Below are 20,656 nucleotides of genomic sequence, written 5' to 3' on the forward strand. Positions count from 1 at the left end.
ATATACCTGGGTGATAACTACGGTTCCATCACCGGAGCCATTATGATGATCTTCTTCCTCACCGGAGCCATTAGGATCTTCTTCCTCATCGTAGCCATCTTCTCTTCGGTCAATATTCTCCGCTCCCTCACAGGAGTCATTGAAAAAAGTTGCGGTGACATCGTCACCGCCATCATCTGGAATACTATCGTCGCCATCATATAGAGTACCGTGGGCTATGAGGTTAGCCATGAATTTTTCTTGGGCTTCGTCTCTGTGTCCGTCCATGCTTTCTACAATGACTTGCAAGTTATATATAGGAACCATCATATGATCAAATTAAGGATAATGCAGAAAACTGAAATTGGAGTTACATATATAGTTTTTAATTAAGGATCGATAATGTAGTGCTGAAAGCAGATAGTGCAGTTACATGCATACATAGATCTTATTTAACCCTAATACATCGATCACTACTAGAACCTCTCAATAGCGCCGACCGGGTGCTGAACCGCGCCGACTGAATGCGGATAAATGCGTTGCTGTAGGAGAGGTTCTCTTGTAGTGAAATGTGTGTTTTTCTGGGATATAGTCCTATGCATAAGGGGTACAAGTGTTTGGATAGGTCTACCGGGCGCATTTACATTTCTCGTGATGTCGTGTTCGACGAGTCTGTTTTCCCCTATGCGACCCCCGGTGTCACCATTGATATCTCCACCTTAGCCGAGTCCATCATCACTTTTCCTTCCACCGAACCAGCTACTAGTGATCATGTGAGAAATTATGACCTGTCTTATTTGTCTACTGATCATGTTGTTCCAGATGTTGTGTCTACTGTGCAGGTGCTCGTGCCAGATTCGTCGCCGACACCTGCCGTCTCGCCCGATCGACATGCCTGCCCGCACGATCGACGCGCATGGGCATGGGGAGGATCCCGAGGCCTCCCATGCAGCCACACCGGACGTGCCTCCCGCGCCTCCGTCGCCTGGCCCTACTGGGCCTTGTTCGGCCCAGCCCGCGTCGCCCTCCGCCGGCTCCGCACCGACCGCGTCGCCCTCGGCTAGGTCTTCGACCGATGGTGCCCGTCGGTTGCTGCTCTTGTCACCGGTCACCCAATGGCTACGCGCCTCCGCACCGACTCTCGCCGTGCGAAGCAATTCACCGATGGGATTGTGCGGTATGATCCCCGTCGGCGTGCCTTTTTCGCCGCTCCCGTCTCGCATCGCGACGCTCTCTGGGAGCCTGCCTGGCACGCTGCCATGTCCGATGAGTTTGTCGCCCTTCGCCAGAATAGTACGTGGAATCTTGTGCCCAGGCCACCGGGTGTAAATCTGGTCAGCTGCAAGTGGATATTCAAGACAAAGCATTGTCCTGATGGTTCCATCGACAAGCATAAAGCTCGCCTAGTTGCTCGCAGGTTCTCACAACAGCATGGTATTGATTACGGCGATACCTTCAGTCCCGTTGTGAAGTCTGCCACGGTGCGCTTGGTTCTCTCTCTCGCTGTGTCCCGCGGATGGACTCTCCGTCAAATTGATGTGAGCAACGCTTTCCTTCATGGATTCTTGACAGAGGAGGTCTACATACAGCAGCCGCCTGGTTTTGAAGATGCTCAGTACCCCAATCATGTGTGCAAGCTGCAGCGTTCCATTTATGGCCTGAAACAGTCTCCCCGTGCCTGGTATGCTCGTCTCAGTGCTCGTTTGTTTCAGCTCGGATTCACATCCTCGAAGGCTGATACGTCCTTGTTTATCTTCTCCCGGGATGTGTTCAGATTTATATGCTGATTTATGTTGACGATATTGTCATTGCCGGTTCTACACCAGGGGTTGTTGATCGTCTGGTACGGTCTCTCTCGGATAGTTTTCCCATCAAGGACTTGGGTCCCTTGGATTACTTTCTTGGCCTAGAAGCGTCCTTCAATTCCGGGGGCATGACTGTGACACAACGCAAGTATGCATTGGACCTTCTGCATCGTGTCAACATGGAGAATTGCATACCCACTTCCACGCCTCTAGTTCCTTCAGAGAAGCTTTCTCGTGATGGTGGTACACTGCTACATACTGATGATGCATTCCGGTATCGCAGTGTAGTTGGAAGGCTTCAGTACTTGACTCTCACACGGCCAGATATCTCCTTTGCTGTTAATAAGGTGTGCCAGTTCCTCTCCCAGCCGACTGAGGTTCATTGGGAGGCGGTTAAACGCATCTTGCGATATGTGAAGGGTACACTTGATACTGGCTTGTGTTTCCGGAAGTCCCGCTCTACTGGCATTAACATATTTACTGATGCGGATTGGGCTGGGTGTGTTGATGACAGACGATCCACGGGAGGCTTTACCATCTTTGTAGGACCGAACTTGATATCATGGAGTTCGAAAAAACATCCTACAGTCTCGAGATCCAGTACCGAGGCTGAATACAAGGCATTGGCAAATGGAGATGTTGAAGCGATTTGGCTAGAGTCTTTGCTTAAGGAACTTGGAGTAGTCAAGCAGCCCACACCCATATTATGGTGCGATAACTTAGGGGCAACATATCTGACCACTAACCCAGTTTTCCATGCTCGAACGAAGCACATAGAGATCGACTTCCACTTTGTGCGCGAGCATGTTGCAGCTGGAGATCTTCAGGTCAAGTTCATATCTTTGAGTGATCAGCTAGCTGATGTATTTACTAAACCAGCTACCCAACAGATGTTAGACCGTTTTAGATTCAATCTGAATCTTGTATGTAAAAGTTCAGATTGAGAAGGAGTGTTAAATACGGTATGTATAGGAAGTCGTGGGTAAGCCCTCTTAGTTCAGGTTATAAACTATTGACACAAAGGTTAACTGAGAGAATAATTTTTTAGTATTTATCAGATTATTAATGTGTGGATGGTTATTACTTACATAAGGTACATATCATAAGTTCATAACTCTACTGTAAATAACACATTTATATGAATGCGATCTAGCCTGTTTGGAAGTGGGATCTGCATATTATGCTACAACCAATACAAATTGTACCTTTTAATTGACTGAGAGTTTACCAGGCAGCCATTAGTCAGGGCTTAAAGTGCTACACACATTAGAAATATCATGTTACTAGCCATCAGCAGAGATCGAGGGTGTCGTCCTGATGATTGTGATCGTGGTGGACGCCCATATCTCTAACAGCAGGTGGGTGCGGGTGTCCTCAGCCCAAGTTGAGCGTCCTTGCCGGCGATCTCTCCGTTTTTAACGCGTCCTGGAATAGCATCAAATTTATGCCTGCTACTTTTATCTTTGATCTACAGCTTAGTGTGCTTAGTGTTCTCTGTTAAAATATCTTCAAGGTATGTGATGTCTTTGTTTCACTTATTGGTAATTTGTGGCTCATTGAAAAGTATGCTGATAAACTCGCCAATTAAGAGAATGTGGTTTGATGTGATTTTCCGATTCTCTATCTTTTCTCATCTGTAGGTCCATATAGAAATAAGCGTGGTATTTCATCTGCATACATAGGAATGAAGTCCTTGAATTGGTTTTGCATTGATGGATTATCACTTACCAGAATATAGCTTCCAACCCTCAGACAATGACTTATTATTTTAGTTCTTTGTCCTAGAATAGGAATGCTATATATCCAATTATTTGATCCGTTTGAAACTCTGAATAATAGTACAATTTCTTTGTAACTGATTTACTAATGCAATCTTTATTGCTTTCATTCGTACCTGGAAAATCCAAGTCTCAGTCTCATTTTCAGATGCCATTTGGCTAGCTGGGGCTCCCCTTACTCTTAGCATATCTGTCGGTTCTCTGTGCCGCTGCTAGGAGGCCCGGGCGGCGTTGCGTTCATCTCCACTTCCTTCCTGATGGAGCGATAATATTTCCTCCCCTTCCTTTTTTGAATTGAGGACAAACTGTTTTTGTCTTTCTTGGATGTTATGGTGACCCCAGCATGGCCCTATGGAATCAGGGCTGGAGTATCCTTACATGGCTGGCTCGGTGTGCAGATCTGTTGTGTAGTTTTCGTTTCTCTCATGGATGGATTATACAACATTTGATAGATTATTTTTAGGTACTATTATGTTCGACAGTCCCCTGGTTCTAAATCAAAAAAAAAAGGTGTATTGTGCTTAAGAGCATCTTCAGTCGCGTCCCCCAAAGCGTCCCCAAAGCAATTTGGGGCGTGCCGGACCAAAAAATGGTTCCAGCCGCGTCCCCCAAAGCCCAATTTTGTCCGGCGCGCCCCGATACGGTGTCCGGCGCCCCGAGCCCGTCCCCGCCCCATAGGGAACGCTCCGGGCACGCCGGACACAACGAAAAGCGAGGCGAAGCGACGTGGGCCCGACGAGTCAGCGACTCATTTAAGTTTGGACCTTACCGTCGCCTACCTCGCGGCGGAAGTTAATTCGCGCGCAGTGACACACGACGGCATCTTTGCCTTAATGGCGACGGAGGGGCAGGCGAGACGTCTCGTCGGTGCTGACGAGCCTCCACGAGTCGCCGGCGTTCGCACGCCACCGCCCGTTCCCGCGCTTTCTTCCTGCCTCTTCTCGCCTCTTCCCGCGCTTTCTTCCCGACGCCGACGTCTGTAAAAGGCCCTCCCAGCTCAATGGCAGCCATCACAGCCGCCGGCACCCCTTTCTCCACCACAAGCACAGTCCTCGTCGCTCCACCGCCGTCTCCTCCACCACCAGTTGGCAATGGCAAACCGCCCCGGCGATGGCCAGTTCCCTCCACCGTCGTCATCTCCAGCACCACCTCCACCATCGGATTCGCAGTTTGGCATCGACGTTGCCGCCCGTGAAGAGCGGCAACGGCGAGGGATGGAGAATTACCGTGCACATCGTCAGCAGCGGCGGGGAGGCACTCGAGCTGCAGGCCCGCCAGCGGCGTGAGGCGGCGCACGCAGCGGATGTAGCGGCGTTCGACCCCCCTGGCCCCGCAATTGCCGAGAGCGCGGCGGCAGCAGCGTGGCAGGAGGAGGCGATTGCGGACACCATTGCGGCGTTCGACGCCTCCACGGAAGGGGAGGCGCGGCGGCAGCGGACGGAGGAGATGAGCCGGTGGTGGGATGATGAGCGTCGGCGCCAGCGTGAAGAGCGGGACGCGTAGTACCGTGAACGGTGGGTGGCGATCGAGCACCGGCGGCGGGAGTCGCTCGAGCGGCAGCAGCAGCTGGCGTCGGAGGAGCGTCAGCAGCGGGAGGTGGCGCTGGCGGCAATGGAGGCGGCCTGGAGGAGGCGGTTAGACGAGTTGGCGGTGGAGGCCGACGCGTTGGCAGCGGCAATGATGGAGGCCCCAACGGATGAGGAGGAGGCGCCAATGGAGGAGGAGGAGGCCGAGGCGGAGGAGGAGGAGACCGAGGTGGAGGAGGACGACGACGTCGAGTTCGCGTGGTCCGACGACGACAGGCCGCACCCGGACGAGACGACCGATCAGCAACGCGCGCTTGTCGAGTCCTTCGAGTCTGAGAAGAAGCTCCAGGATGACGCCCGTGCCCGCGAAGAGGCGCAGATACATCGCGCCGTCGAGCTCTCCCTCCAGGCGCAGCAAGGAAGGGCGGATGTCGACCCGCTGCTGGAGCTGCTGCGTCTGGCCACCGCCCTACGCACGTAGCGGCGCGCGCAGCAAGAGCTGCGTCAGAGGGGAGGCGACGACGGGGCGGGGCCGTCGAACGCACCGTCGGGCGGTCAGTAGGCTAGGTTTAGATGAAATCTAGCCGTTTTCATTCAAACTTTGTAATATATAATCAAATTTGAATGAAAAACCTTTATTTTCGTGCACCAATATTCATTTGGGGAGGGCGTTTGGGGGACGCGACTGTGGAGCGACGTCCCCCAAACATGGCACGAACAAAACACGTCCCCCAAACGCTCAATCCGGCGCGGTTTGGGGACGTTTTGGGGGCGCGACTGGAGATACTCTAATATGGGTAGGATTATCAAAAGAATGGAAACTATAATATGTGCTCAGTTCATTCATGTGATTTTGAAAGTAAATGATTTGGCTCCACTCTGTATGTACCAGCCTAGCAGAGTTTTGTATGGAAGCAGCAAGGTGAAGGACACACTGAAGTGCAGCTGAGTCGGCGGCAAGCATGGCGACCTCGGCGTGAGGCTACAGTCCAGCGCCAGTTGGTTGTGCTTCTGTACACGACAAGCCTGTGACGTCAAAGATGAGGGTACGGTGTTTCTGATTTTTATGTCTGCACCTTCCTATGCACTCTTCACACCTTCATGTCTCTGATGTCTCGTGGTCATTCCCAGTGCTTGACAACCCAAAGTTTGCCATGGCTGTTGCCTTGCATGATCGGATTCAATGTTGTTTCTGCTAGCTGATTTGTTTGTGTCTATTGTCATTGTCAAAGTAAGCTAATTAGCTTGGGTTTCCTGAGAAGTACTGCTTAATGCACCCACCAATGGCGAGAAAACTTTTGTTTGCTGATTTATCAGCAGGGATTTTAAAAGCAAGAAAATGTTATATGTAAAAGTTGTATTCTTGCCATATATGCAGATACATACTGGGCAGCATGTTTTCATGGGCTATTTGTTTTTACCATTTTTCTAATCTACTTACCATTGGTAAATACAAATTTACTTCATGGATTCGGTACCGCATGAAGTTGAATTTGCGGGATCGTAACATATGAGCCAACGGAGGTATTGCATATAGATGCCAGTGTAGGCTTTCTTAACAATATGTCACTTTTAGTGCATTCAGATTTTGGCAGCAATTGTATCCACTCTCTTACCTTAGTATGCAAGTAAATAGTGGTAGATAAGAAACTTTTATATGCTTAAGGATTTAAAATTATAAAATTGGTAGCTTCAGGAAAATGCTTTCCCCAATACTTGGAAGAAAGAATGCTACGTGCTACTGCTAATATAACGACTAAACATATTCTTTGAAAGCTAAAATTGCATTGCTTTGTCTTGGATGTTTTTGGGTCAGTTTGCCTACCAAATTTTGTACAACTTTTGTTCCCAGTTTCGCTCTCAAGGGCTATCTATGCTTACCAACTGTTCTGTAGACCGATAGATGCGTGTTATATTGCACTGTAATATTTTGTTGGTAGCTTTTTGATGTTTGTTTTCTTCAGTCCGTATAATGTTAAAAGAACCCATGCATGATGGATGCTTTTGTGCATTCTGAGATCATCATTAGGCTACTGTTAATGACCATGGTTCAACTGCAAATTATTGGTTGTCCCTAAAAACATAATCATCATGCTTCCGTCCTTACAATGTTTTTTTATAATTTATCCCTCGCTATAATGCAATGCCATGAAGATCGAAGGATGTCATACACATATTCAGAAATGTTTTTGCTTGAGGTAAATGAACTATGGTTATACCCCCTTGGTATATTGCCGTATCTTATGCATGTTTTAATAATTTTGTAACTAAGAGAGAATCTTCTACGCGTTAAGATTTGATGGAACATTTATTTCCCCTACTTTTGTCAGACCGTTCTTCATATCAAACTTTAAGATCGTCCACACATTTTCATCATGAAAACTGGAGGATTAAATAGTCCGAATCTCTCATATTATCATCAAACTAGGTGTTGTGCTTATGTTTTGCTTTGTTCCATAACCAGGTAGATATTTTTGTTATATGTGATGGGGTTTACCAATTAAATGTCATTGGTGCTGTTTTGGTAGAGGGTAAGAATGATGGTTTTATAATTCATCTCCATAAGATTGGTTTGTATCACTTGACATTTTTTTCATCATGTTCCAAAATTTCATGGTGTGTCACTTTGACTCGAGATGGTGTTTAAGTGTGAAGTCGGAATACAAACTCCATTGTGTTGACAAGGCTCTGCCAGACTCCACCAGGTAGCTCACATATTTGAGTGGATGGCATACCGTAGTGGCAAACCTTTCCCAGATAAGATGTACTTCCCTGTCCCAAAATATGTAACGTTTTCGTAGGCTAAAATAGCCTACAAAAATGCCATATTTTGGGATGGAGGCCGTTTTAATTTACAGTGCTAATCTTGTTTTTTCTTTGATTTTTTTGGTCTCAGATGGAACGAGGATGAGGTTCATATGTTTCTCAAGTACAAGGAATCCACGTACCGGGGGACTGTTTCGGGAAGATATTAGAGTGCAGCTTATTGCTTGTGCATCTCCATTTGAGTTCTGCAACACATAGGGTGTCTTCATGCTAAACTAGGTCCAAATGCACTTGTGTTGTGAGCATGAAATTCTGAACAGCTGTGAAGTGTGCGATAACGTGATCTGGTTATGCATTGCTTTTTAGTATCATCGCCCAACTCAATAACCTGTGTGTAAATTCTGGTGCAGGACACAACCTCATACTGAACATAGATTACATTTCGGTGATGGCAGTGGAGGCCGGCGTGCTATCCCAAAGGATGAATGAGGTGAAGTGTTTATGGTGGAGGCACAGTTATATTCATATATGAGAAGGCTTTAGCTTGACGAAGGAACTTCTAAATATTTCGAATATGGGTGTTTCTTTACTTACTATGATGCATATATTCTTGATGCAATGTAGATGAGATTGGAGATTGGACCAAATGCTGTAATTTTGAGGAGATATTTTAGCTTATTGTTCCCATTTGCCATCATTGGAAGAAAACAGTACATGTCAATTATTTCTTTTTTATTTTCAATTGTCCATTCTCTGCGTTTAATCTGTTGAGATCGAAAATGAAACTAAGTATAAAATCATTTATTCTGTACTGATGCTGTCTTCGTACTTCCATTCTTCTCATGTACCTCCGTTCTTCTCATGTTCAAAATCTTACTGATAAAGCCTAGGAAGAAATCCACTCAGTCAACCTATATTACAAACCAGATATTGCCACACTAGTCCATTAAGGCTCCATGCATAACGGGACTCCAACGTAGCAGCAAACCCATAGCAATTCCAAACTCTGACACATTTTGAGAACCAACCCATGTTTAGGTGGTTAAGAGGAAGGTGTCACTCTCATCCCATTATTCGAGTTAAAATTGATAAAAGCAGAATATTCCAGTGGGAGACGACATTTCTGTTGATAGCGAAGCATTCGTGGTGATTTCGTCAATCTCAATACACGCGAAAACAAATTTCTTGTAGTCAGTCTCAGTCTCTCAGAGGTGGCTATAGGGAGTGTGGGCGCATGTATTCATAGGAATGAATGTTATGTGTATATTTGTGAGCATCTTGTGTATAATAAAAATGAAGACTCTTGCACATTTTTTTGTTGAATCGGCCCGACATAGTCCCTTTCTTACTCATGATTTGTACGTAGTAGTTAATTCATTATTTATATAACAATTTTTTGGCGAGAAGATGATTGTATTTTTTGCAGAATATACGGTTCAAATAAAATTATTCAATTATATCATGACAGACTTATTTTTCCACGGGATGCGAAAGGAATGAAAGCAAATTCTTAACTTCTATTCTTGGTCATTTGGAAGGGGCTTTATCGCACCAGCAACCACCATCATCCTTATGGCACTTCCCAGCACTGTGCGTGTCTCGCTGGCAAGCACGATTACAATCTACAGCTTCGCATCCGCCGGGGAACTTGTAGGGTTCGCGGTAGATTTCCAAACCTATACAGATAAAAATACATAAAAATTTGATTGTCTTTGAAAACCATGTATATATTTACATATGTACCACGGCACAAGAAGTGAGCTAATTATAAAAACACGGACATTTATAAACCAGGTTCTTAGATGCGTACCACGGCAGATTGAATAACTTGAGTAAGCAATTGATATTTACAGTACGAGGCATATCAATTGTGAACTAGACGATTGGGATAAAGATTAATTAACATACTGCAACATATAATAAGACGAAAAAAATACTTGCAATTCTTAACTGGGTGATCGAACTTTAAATAAACTTCTTTTTTGCGTCAAAACTAAAACGGAGTAGTCCGCGTCAACAATGTATAGAGTTCTACATGATTTGAAGTCCTACTTCTATTACAAATAAGGTGCACACATTTTTCAGATAAATACATCTTCGATACGAAGTGTTTAGACAAAACTAAGAGCAACCGATGAACACATCTTTGTTGAGATAGAAAGTATGACTCAGATTTTTCTGTAATTGATAAGCTGCGGTAGACGGAAAAATACCTATGTTCCTTCCTAATGCTTGGCTCGTCAAAAAGGAGGTTGAGATCATCAAAAGAGCCATCAAGCAAAAAACCTTTGCGTTGATCTGGATGAGAGCCATGAAGAAGTTGTTTAGTACTATTTCCTTCTCCTATTCTTCTTTTCGTCGTGCTTATGGTTCCTTACGCTGTCGTTTATATAGAGGCAGGACGGACTCTAGGAGCATCAATTTTCGTTGTTTTATTCCTTTGCTGCATTAGGGTTTCCTTTGTATGGTGCTACCTAATAATTAATTGAGATTCTCCATTATACGCACATCACGGAATATTCTATGGATAAGGATTTATTGGTCCAAAAATTCCATGCGAAATTAATTAGTATATTCCATAAAAACATTATTATGACCTTTATTGACTCCTAAAAATAACATACGGAATACTACTAATTATGACCGAATACTACTAATTATTCCATAACGAGATTATGGCATTTTCCTGTATCATAAAACCTACTTGATTAATCTTCCTTAACAAAATTATGGCATTTATTGGCTCCCAAATTACAAAGGAAAATAATTAGTACTATTCCGTTTATTGATTTTTTTGAGATATATTCCGTTTATTGATGGAGGGTCATGGACTATGTGTATCGTGTTTATTTGCAGTCCAATCCCATTTGCTTGTTTAGTTGTTTAGTACAGTAGTTGTTTTTTTGGTTGGCAATCATGGGCTCTGTGACTAAGAAACAGACCCAGGAACAAATGCGTCCTTGAATTACCTCAAACCTCTTGCAGAATGACGGTTCAACATCAGAGACATGAAAGGCATTATCCACAAATAGGTGTTGATGTACTCATATTACAGAGACTATTCAACGTATTGTGAAGCAATCCCTCAAAAAAAAAAAAAAAACGTATTGTGAAGCAATCAACATGATCCATCTCATCAGTCCACTGCTTTCTTATAATTAAGACTTGAGGCGTTTTTTTTTTTGTTGCTTGATGCCCCATATTTTTATACCTTACCTGATTTCACCACCCCCTATAAAAAAACCCTGATTTCACCAATGAGCAGGGAGTACGACGAAGATATACAAAATGAAGTGCATAATTACTTGGAGCAGAGATGAACCAATTCAACATTTTCATGTAACATCAAGGAAAATTATGGCAGCACAAAATGTATTGCTCTGTTTTCATCAATATAGTGAAACAACTTTGAATTAATAGTTAGTAGATTGATGATGGTCCCAAGCATGTTTCCCGTTAATATAACCAATTTACTGAAGAAGCCTGAATAACAGTTTAGTCTTGTGTACAGAGTATAGAAACTACTTACCTACGTTGAGGCAACATAAGTACACTTTTTTCCTGAAACATATGATTTTTTACATCATAGCAACTGGTAGCCATGATAACCAGTAGAAGGCATTATCTTATTTCTTTGGAAGGTCCAGCAGTTTGCTGGCTTCCATGTACTAGCAGCTAGAGTAAAAATACAAAGATCGCGAAAAGGCAAGGAATGACCGAAAAGGGACTAAGAAAAGGAATTAGAAAAGACTGAAAACAAGGTACAGGGCGGTTCCCACATCAGTTTTCTCAGGGCTTTGCCACCGGCAAAGGCCCACCACAGTGCTTCGTCACTGATAAAGAAGGCAACCTGGTGAAATGATGTTTCTTTGCTCTGGAAAATCCTGGCATTTCTTTCGCGCCAGATCGACCAGGACACAAGATGAACAAGACATCAGTACTGTCCCGATATGCAGAAACATAATAAATGGCAGTCCCCAATTTCAGAAGATTGCCTTTGGCTACACCAAATTCAGCTCTTTTTTCCGCGTGTGCCTGTGAAACATAATTCAAGCAACAATAGTCCGTTTGCAATTAAACAAGGCCTGACAACAGGCTACATCCAAACAGATAATACAATTAGTGCGGCATCAGCACCATCGCCCGAACTGAACAAACTAGACCCACTTGCTCGTACATGAACAAACCTTAAAAGTAGATAACCTTTAGAGTTCAGTAGTTAATTGTGCTTCACTTATCACATAGACTTTTGGTTCAGCAATTTGTTTTCAGTTCTGAACTCCCATCCTACCTGTAACTCGTCTGTAAAGAGATATATCATGTAATTGCAATAGCTTACATCATATGAGGGGTTCCAAGCTTACCATCTGCATTAAATAAAGTATTTACTATTAACTAGTGAATCTCAAAGGTATGTTTATGCAAGGGAACAGCCAGTATTGTCGAAAAAAATCTTACTTAAGCATATGTGAGCTTGATCATCTAGTTTTCAATCAACAAGTATTAATGATGTGCAAATCGTAGTTGCGTGTTCACTTTGGATATGCATTTGAGGTACTCCTAAATAAAAATTCATTTGAGTTCTCTAACGTCTTGCTTTTGCATGGTAGGAGGGAACAATGCATCTTTGGATGCTCTCCAGAGTAAAGTGCAGAAAGAGGCAATCCATAGATGTAACTGAAATCAATCAAGTTCGGTGAACATATGGCCAAATCGTTCAGGCCATTACCTTAAAGAATTCAGATTCTTTATGTGGCATGAGCTCATTGATACAGTGCCAATAGCATTTAAACAATGTTTCCACCTTCAGTCAAGGGGACAGAAAACCGTTAATCGGTACATTTAAAATAGATAGGAATACAAAAGGAGGTATGTGCAATGGATAAAAATGAAAAGGTAAGAAATTCGCTTTCTTGTAATTTTGTTTCAGCAAGGTATCAATATTTTTTCCAAGGGACTCCTGTTATGATTTGCTCGTTCTTCATGAGTTGACCGTTAAAATTGCAAGTAAGCAAACAACTCAATATGTTGAATAGGACAAAGGAACCTATTCTCGAGTGGAGTAAAAGCCATGACCTGAAGCTCTTTACCCTGCTACAAAAGAAAACACGAGCTACAATCAGAGCAGCTTTCATGGACACCAATCGATGACTATAAATTGATTAGCATTAGGACCTAATAGCTGAACTGAACTGATGAACAGAAATAAAAATGGGATGAATGAAGAAACTAAAGACGGGAGAAGCTCATGTGAGTTTGGGCCTGTCGTAGCTGTGTGCAACCATTTTTGCAAAGTACCAAACTCAATTCAGGTTAATCAGCTTCTCCTCCATACAAGTTGACTATCTATCAAGATTCATCCCTGCGCAGTGGAAATGATATGACAGTTACGGTACTGTCTCCATTCTGCTCTTTTAAATATACAAAACTGTCTCGACAATTACTGTCAGCACTACTAGAGACAGCTTAGAATATTTCACATGTTTATGCTACAAATAAATTTAAAGCGAGTGACTGATTCAAGATGTTTTTTCTGCAATGTTTAAGAACAACTGCAGCTGGATTGAGCATAATAAAGTAAAATTGAATGCAAGCTATACCACATCATTTATATTTTCAAAGGAACATAATTATAGAGGACACAGACCACATCATAAACTGGCAGTATTTTACAAGAGTGCAATGGATGCTCCACGTCCAAACTTCAGTTATTTTGCAGGCATTGAAACCATTCTAGTTAAAAGACGGACACTGCTCTAGAATATAAATTAAGGAAGGAGTATGTCTGCGATGATCCAACATATCATGACACTCTTCCTGATTACAGTGGTGGAGAATCAAGATCGGCAGCAGCCACGATCGGACTGCGCACAACATGGTTCCTTGAAACCCAGCTCAAACTTCCCTCCATGAACTTTTTCTCATCATTTGCATGGCTGGTCACCGTTATGCTATATTGGATCTTCTGTCCAGCCTTGGAGAACACCAGCTTCTCCGGTGAGACACGTATAGTAAGGGATTTTGGAGTATACAACTTCAGTGTGTACACTGAATCTGCTGGCCCCACATTTGTGACTGTTCGGTTCAATGTGAATGGTACTGATTTGAGTGGCAATGTTATGCTGGGATAGTTCAGTTGGGCTTCTGGTATCTTGGGAAGCTTCGTGCAGGACAACCACGGGTTACGCGCAATGATTGCCAAGCCTTGATCACCAAGAAGAGCACATATGTAACCAGCATATTCAGTAATGCCAAGGTCATACACAAGGCCTGGATCAACAGATTTTGCGGGATTGACATGGCCAGCACCCATGGCATAGGCACTTGCCATCCGATGCTGCTCATTCAAGATCGGGTGACCCCTGCTGTCTGCGATGTCAGCTGTAGTGAGGATAGCTGACTTGATAGCAGCCGCAGACCAGTCGGGATGGACGCTCTTGACAAGTGCAGCAACGCCGCTGACATGTGGAGTCGACATAGACGTCCCGGATTTGATATGAAATGGCCCGGAACCAAGTATGGTGAGTGGTGGCCATGCAGCAACGATGTTGAGCCCTGGTGCTACTATATCTGGCTTTAGCACGCCAGGGCTGAAGCTGCACGGACCACGGGACGAGAATGCGGCGACAGTAGGAGATGGACGGACACCAAGTAAAGTGTTTTTGTAGATGAAACTGGCACTGGGTTTGTTGGTTGTCCTCACATACTCACTAATACTGTTGCCATCAGCCACGGTCACCTGCACAACATTGGGACCATAATCCTCAAGAACGGAGGTGAAGCCAGCATCTTTCCTATTGATCAGCACCACGCCAGCGGCTCCAGCACTCATGATGCCAGTGATGTCAGTCTTATTTACTGATCCTGTTCTTGAGTCATTCATTGATCCTGTGTTATGGCATATAACAATTTTGCCAGACACGTTTCTTCTAGCCAACGACTTGCAGTGCTTGTCCAAATAAAGAGGAAACAGCCATGAGCTTGAGTTTGAAATCTGGTTAAAAGCTTCCCCGTCGATGCGGTTGCCATTGCCAAGCTGCACAACAGCCTGAAAGCTTCTGTCCACCGAGCCAGCTGCCACTGTGAGCAACCATGGTGCAGAATTCTCAAGATAGGCCTTGGGTCCGTTATTCCCAGCTGCAGCCACGACCACGACGCCCTTTGCTACGGCATTAAGTGCGCCAATGGCAACAGGGTCTCCAGTGAAGTTGACATTATAAGCAGGGCCGAGGGAAACTGAGAGCACATCTACCCCATCCTTGACAGCTTCGTCGAACCCGGCTACTATGTCTGATACGTAACATCCAAAGAGTGTGCACACCCTGTACATGGCCAGGTGTGCACCTGGAGCAATCCCTGACGCTGTGCCCCTGCCGAGGCCGCCGGCCGAGGCATCGCTGACGAAGTTCCCAGCAGCAGTGGATGCGGTATGGGTACCGTGGCCTGCATCATCTCCAGAGTCATTGGCATAAAAATTGAAGAACTTAGCACCAATGAGCTTGTTGTTGCAGCGAGAAGCGCCATGGCATGAACCCTTCCACTTTGATGGCGGTGGCGGGATGCCACCGTCATCAAAGCTAGGGTGGGCTGCGTAGATGCCGGTGTCCAGAACCCCGATGATGACCCCCTTGCCGTAGCTGACGTTCCTCCATATGCCGCTGCCTTTCTTCAGCCCGAGAAATTCCGGAGTGTGCGTGGTGGAGGGGTGCCACAGCTGGTCCGGAAAGGCACGCACGAAGGATCTCTTCTTGGACACCATCTCGAGCTCAGCCTCGGTGAGCCTCGCGGCAAAGCCGGTGAAGACCTCGGTGTAGTTGTGGACGAGCCGTGCCTCGTCGGAGCCAGCGAGTGGGCTCGGCAAGAAAGATTCGTGCCACCAACGATGCTCGTCGTCGCTGCTAGCGTCGGTGCGTGGCTTGAGGAGGAGGATGTATGTTCGGTAGGGCTTTGTCTGATCCTCATTTGGATGGCATGAAGAAGGATGCAGGAACGTGAGGGCGAGGAGGAGAATTGTGAGGGAAAGGTGGGCAACGGATGACATCGCAGATCGGCTGGAAAAACGGAGTTCAAAGTCTGGGTGTGAGGGCAAGAACAGCGGTGGGATGGTGTCTTGGTGGTACTGGTGGGCGAGCTAGGGAGAGAGGTCGAGAGGAGGAAGATGGATTGGTGCTTATGCGGGTATAGAGGTGTAGCAGACTAGCAGGGTAGACTTTTTTTTAGCTGCGTAGCAGGGTAGACTGAGCTGTCGACCGTGGAGAGGAGGGGAGAAAAAGATGTTTGATGCCCATCGTATCTCGTGCATACGGCAACCTCAGTGCATCCCATCCGATTAAAATCGTGCGCATTTGGTTAGTTCCGCTGCAACTTTTGCAGTTACATGCTCGCCTTTTCCACAAGCGCCCTTGCTCGTTCGATTGGAACGGCAGGCCCGCACCCTGCAGTATTCTCTCCGGAGCAACTGCCTCCATACTCTGTAAAAAAAAGCTGCCTCCATACCCAGCATGGTATAAGCTAGCAAGCGACAGCCTCTGGTTTATTGCTTAACACCCTGAATTCAACCAAACAAGGAACTGAAAAAAGCTTTGTTGGGCTTCATAAAAAGAACACTATGTTCAGACCTCACGGTAACTGATCAGCTTAGAATACATGCTTACAATTTATTCTAATTTGGCAAGCTCACAGAGGATGAAAAATCTTTTCGCAAATGCAAAGCAAACTAAGAGCATCTCCAGTCGCATCCCAAGACCGTCCCCCAAAGGGAAGAGACGCGCCGGACAAAAAGAAGTTCCCAGCCACGCGCCCCAAAGCCGTTTTTTGTCCGGCACGGCCCGATACGGTGTTCGGCGTCCCGAGCCCATCCCTGCTACACAGGGGACGCTCCGGGCACGCCGGACACAACGAAAAGCGAGGCGAGGCGTGGAGGGACCGACGCGTCAAAGGCACATTCAAGTTTGGACCTAACCGTCGCCTACCTCGCGACGGAAGTTATTGGTGCGCAGTGACACACGGCCGAAGCGTCGCAGCTTTGCCTTAATGGCAACGGCAGGCGAGACGTCTCGTCGGTGCCACACGTTGCCGGCGTTCGCATGCCACTGCGCGTTCCCGCGCTTACTTCCCGCCGCTTCTAGCCTCTTCCCGCGCTATCTTCCCGCCGGCGTCTATAAAAGCCCCCCCCCCCCCCCCGGCTCAATGGCAGCCACCACAGCCGCCGACACCCCTTTCTCCGCCGCAAGCACAACCCTCGTCGCTCGAACACCACTGCGCAATGATGAACCGCCCCGGTGCCGACCAGTTCCCTCCACCACCATCTCCACCACCACCTCCACCACCAGAAGCACCGCAGTTCGACATCGACGCCGCCGCGGAGGAAGAGTCGCGGCGGTGCCGGGCGGAGCGTTGGCGTGCAGAACAGCGACATCGGCGGGAGGCAATCGAGCAGCGGGAGCGTCAGCAGCGGGGGACCCCGAAGCTGAGGAGAACTCGGCGTGGGAGGAGGCGGCTCTGGCGGACACCATTGCGGCGTTCGACGCCGCCACGGCAGAAGAGGCGCGGCAGCGCTGGACAGAGGAGATGGCCGAGCGGTGGTGTGCGGAGCGGCAGCGCCAGCACATGGAGTGGGAGCTCCAGTACCGTGAACGGCGGGAGGCGATCGAACGGCGGCGGCGGGCGGCGGTTGAGCGTCAGCAGCAGGCGGTGGAGGAGCGTCAGCAGTGGGAGGCGGCGCTGGCGGCAACGGAGGCGGCCTGGGGGCGTGGGCGGATGCGTTGGCGGTGGAGGCCGACGCGGTGGCAGGGCAACTGGAGGCGCAAACGGAGGAGGAGGACGAGGACGAGGCGGAGCAGGAGGACGACGACGACGACTTCGAGTGGTCCGACGACGACAGGCCACTCCCAGACGAGGCGTCGGATTAGCAACGAGCGCTCGTCGAGTCCTTCGAGTCGGAGAAGAAGCTCCAGGACGACGCCCGTGCCCGAAAAGAGACGCAGATTCGCCATGCCGTCGAGCTCTCCCTCCAGGCGGTGCAGCAGGGGAGGGCAGGCGACGACACGCTGATGGAGCGGTGACGTCTGGTCACCGCCCTACGCATGGAGAGGCGACGCACGCAGCAGGAGCTGCGGCGGAGGGGAGGTGACGATGGGGCAGGGCCGTCGAACGCACCACCGGACGGTCAGTAGGCTAGGGTTTAGATGAAATCTAGCCGTTTTCATTCAAACTTTGTAATATATAATCAAATTTGAATGAAAATCTTTATTTGCGTGCACTAATATTTATTTGGATGGGCGTTTGGGGAACGCGGCTGGGGAGCGACGTCTCCCAAATGCGGCACGAACAAAACACTTCCCCCCAAACGCTCGATCCAGCACCGTTTGGGGGACGGTTTGGGGACGGTTTGGGGACGTTGCTGGAGATGCTCTAACATCGGACAAAAACTTCATAACACAAGAGCCAGCTTATAAGATCATGACTTATGAGGACGCGGCTCGTCTAGCGTGTTGAAGGCACGCCAGAACTGCCGTGCTGCATCGTATCTGCCGTTGCCTGCCGATCCAATGATGCCACGCTCCCAGCTCAGCAGACCCGTCGCAGTTTCTCGCGCCAAAAAACAGAGTCCATCCCTGGCTGGCAGCACACGGCCGAGGGGAAGCCAATCGTCCAGGAAGACGGTGCGTCTGCGTGGCCATCGCTGATCGGCGCGACGCCCTGGTCGCCGGCCGGCCGGCAGCGTCTCCTTCCTCTGGATAATCAGGCCATAATCTGTGATTGAAGGTAAAATTAATCTATTGTTTGGACGTCATCTAGTTTGCATCTTCTTCCTCTGAATTGTTCTTCTCTTTTTTATTTTCTTTCTCACAATCTCAGTTTGCGTGAAACTGACTGTGGCACCATCGTCCACCTAATGTAAAATGAAAAACCATATCGACATGGAAAATCATGCCATGGCTGGTTTCATGTGAATTCTCAAGGTCATGGTTTCATGAGAAGTTTTACTGATCTGTTGATGGTACGCTTCATGTGCAAATGTATCGAGCTAGTATAATCAACACTCAATAATGCATTGATACAAGAAAATGTTCTCTACAATGCAGGCTTCTAAGCACCACTGGGTTTGCCTCCTATGCGGCCAGACAATGCAGCACTTTATCCTCGCATGCCCCTTCTCCGGACAAGTCTGGCATGAGGTGCTATCTTGGCTCAGGTTCACCTTCACACCCCGGCCAAGACCAAGAAGGATCCCTGATGGAATGGTGGAGCAAGGCATACCAGGACACTCCTAAACCTTTATGCAAGGGCATGGCCTCTAAGACACTTCTCACGCCGTGGATGGTGTGGAAGCAAAGAAGTGAATGCGTCTTCAAAAGTGCCCAGCCATCAATCGATGGCTTGGTCTCCCCGATTAAAGATGAAGCAAAGCTTGGTGCTGTGGGTGTTTGTCGCCTGGTGTTTGGGGACCCTAGGCGGCGGGTGTGTGTGCGTCCGGTCAGACTGTTGTTATTCTGTGCTGGTTATGTTGTTGGGTCTTGGACCCCTGGAACCTTTTTCATTTTCCTATCTTGTGTGGTGTGTTCTGCATGAATTCTGCCATGTTGAGGCTTTATTAAGTTAAAGCTGGGCTCGTCTTGAGCCTACCGTCTAAAAAAGAGCCGGTGCCACAGGCCTTAGGGCAGTCCTGCCATCTCGACCTAGGACGTGCATTGAGTTAAAACTGCTCTAACACCCGATTCCTAGGAAGCCTGTAACAAACTCTCCGTCTTTTCAATGAAATGAAACGCAAAGGTCCTTTGCGTTTTCTCGAAGAAAAAAATTGATGGAGAGAAGACTTTTAGAGCATTAGAATTTTCAGAAGTCCCATTCATCCATGGTTCCATGATTGATGATAATTTTGGGAGCACCACGTATTTTATAACAGCAACTCTTGCTCTTTTACTTCCTCTCTGAAATTCTGTAAAACAATGTGGATTCAGTGTTTAGCTTTGTGAGACATGGAGTAGTAACAGTATTGGAAGAGGGCTTAGTAAACTTAATGAGCAGTCCAGATGCACACCCTCAATTCTCTGTACGTCTAAGTTTAATTCTTATGCAAAGTTAGTTGGTTCAAAGTGTGACCGGGTTCATATGGGATGAACATTGACAGCCTCAGGGAAGTGCCATCTTCCAGGTTGATTGCCGGCGGCCAAAGCTGGACGTTTTTTTGCCCTGTTTTTTAGCGCCCTAGAATAAGGAACGATGACTGTCGCTGGCTGGACCTGGACACTTTTTGCCCCCATTATGGCGCCCTAGAACAAGTAGACATGATCCCCCTGCTAGCAAGTGATGGACTCCGTATTTTGGAGTGAGAAAATACGACGGGCTCTGTTCTGGCACCAGGGAAGGGAATCTGAGAGGACGATGAGCGCACTGTCTACTTGGAGCAAGCTGGGATCGTGGCATTGTTGGATCAGCAGGCAACGGCAGCTACAATGCAGCACAGCAGTTCTGATGTGCCTTCAGCGCGTAAGACGGGCCACAACCGACTTATGAGCTATCTTAATTGTGCGCAACATATAACTCCACTACAATATAAAATCCTCCCACAACTATAACAGATGATAAATACTAACCCACATAAAAATAGATGATAAATACTAATCCACATAAAAGAAATGACTAATAACACAACGTTAGCTGAAACAGATAATACATATTTAATCCACATAAAGCAAATCTCATAACATAGTGTGAGCAAATGGGCAGTAAAAGATAGATAATTGTTGACTACATGAATCAAAAAGGGGCAAGGGCAGCCTGGCACAGATTATCATGT

General features: G+C 46.9%; 1 protein-coding gene and 2 long non-coding RNA genes across 5 annotated transcripts; 1 reads left to right on the forward strand and 2 right to left on the reverse strand.

Moving 5' to 3' along the window:
* The first annotated feature begins 3,161 nt into the window (after positions 1–3,161).
* On the forward strand, positions 3,162–8,510 carry LOC127296258 (uncharacterized). Of its 3 annotated transcripts, XR_007848371.2 has the most exons (4): positions 3,162–3,297; positions 5,981–6,134; positions 7,553–7,793; positions 7,985–8,231. It is a non-coding gene; the product is annotated as an uncharacterized lncRNA (long non-coding RNA). The 3 variants fall into 3 exon arrangements; XR_011743856.1 differs by lacking the exon at positions 3,162–3,297 and having other exon boundaries at positions 5,884–6,134; XR_011743855.1 differs by lacking the exons at positions 3,162–3,297; positions 5,981–6,134 and adding an exon at positions 8,265–8,510 and having other exon boundaries at positions 6,205–7,793; positions 7,985–8,133.
* Positions 8,511–9,289: 779 nt separating this feature from the next.
* On the reverse strand, positions 9,290–10,260 carry LOC127349061 (uncharacterized). Its single transcript, XR_007880102.1, has 2 exons — positions 10,068–10,260; positions 9,290–9,530 (listed from the first exon to the last, which is right to left on the reverse strand). It is a non-coding gene; the product is annotated as an uncharacterized lncRNA (long non-coding RNA).
* A 3,191-nt stretch (positions 10,261–13,451) lies between these two features.
* LOC127296255 (subtilisin-like protease 4) lies at positions 13,452–16,134 on the reverse strand. The gene has a single exon (XM_051326291.2). It carries the CDS (start codon positions 15,893–15,895, stop codon positions 13,676–13,678), a length of 2,220 nt encoding a protein of 739 aa, XP_051182251.1. The 5' UTR covers positions 15,896–16,134; the 3' UTR covers positions 13,452–13,675.
* Positions 16,135–20,656: the final 4,522 nt, after the last annotated feature.

This window comes from Lolium perenne, chromosome 4, assembly GCF_019359855.2.
Source record: "Lolium perenne isolate Kyuss_39 chromosome 4, Kyuss_2.0, whole genome shotgun sequence".
In the NCBI taxonomy this organism is placed as follows: Eukaryota; Viridiplantae; Streptophyta; class Magnoliopsida; order Poales; family Poaceae; genus Lolium; species Lolium perenne.

Coding starts and splice junctions, on each gene's coding strand:
- LOC127296255 (XM_051326291.2), bottom strand. CDS start 15,895: ATGTCATCCGTTGCCCACCTTTCCCTCACAATTCTCCTCCTCGCCCTC.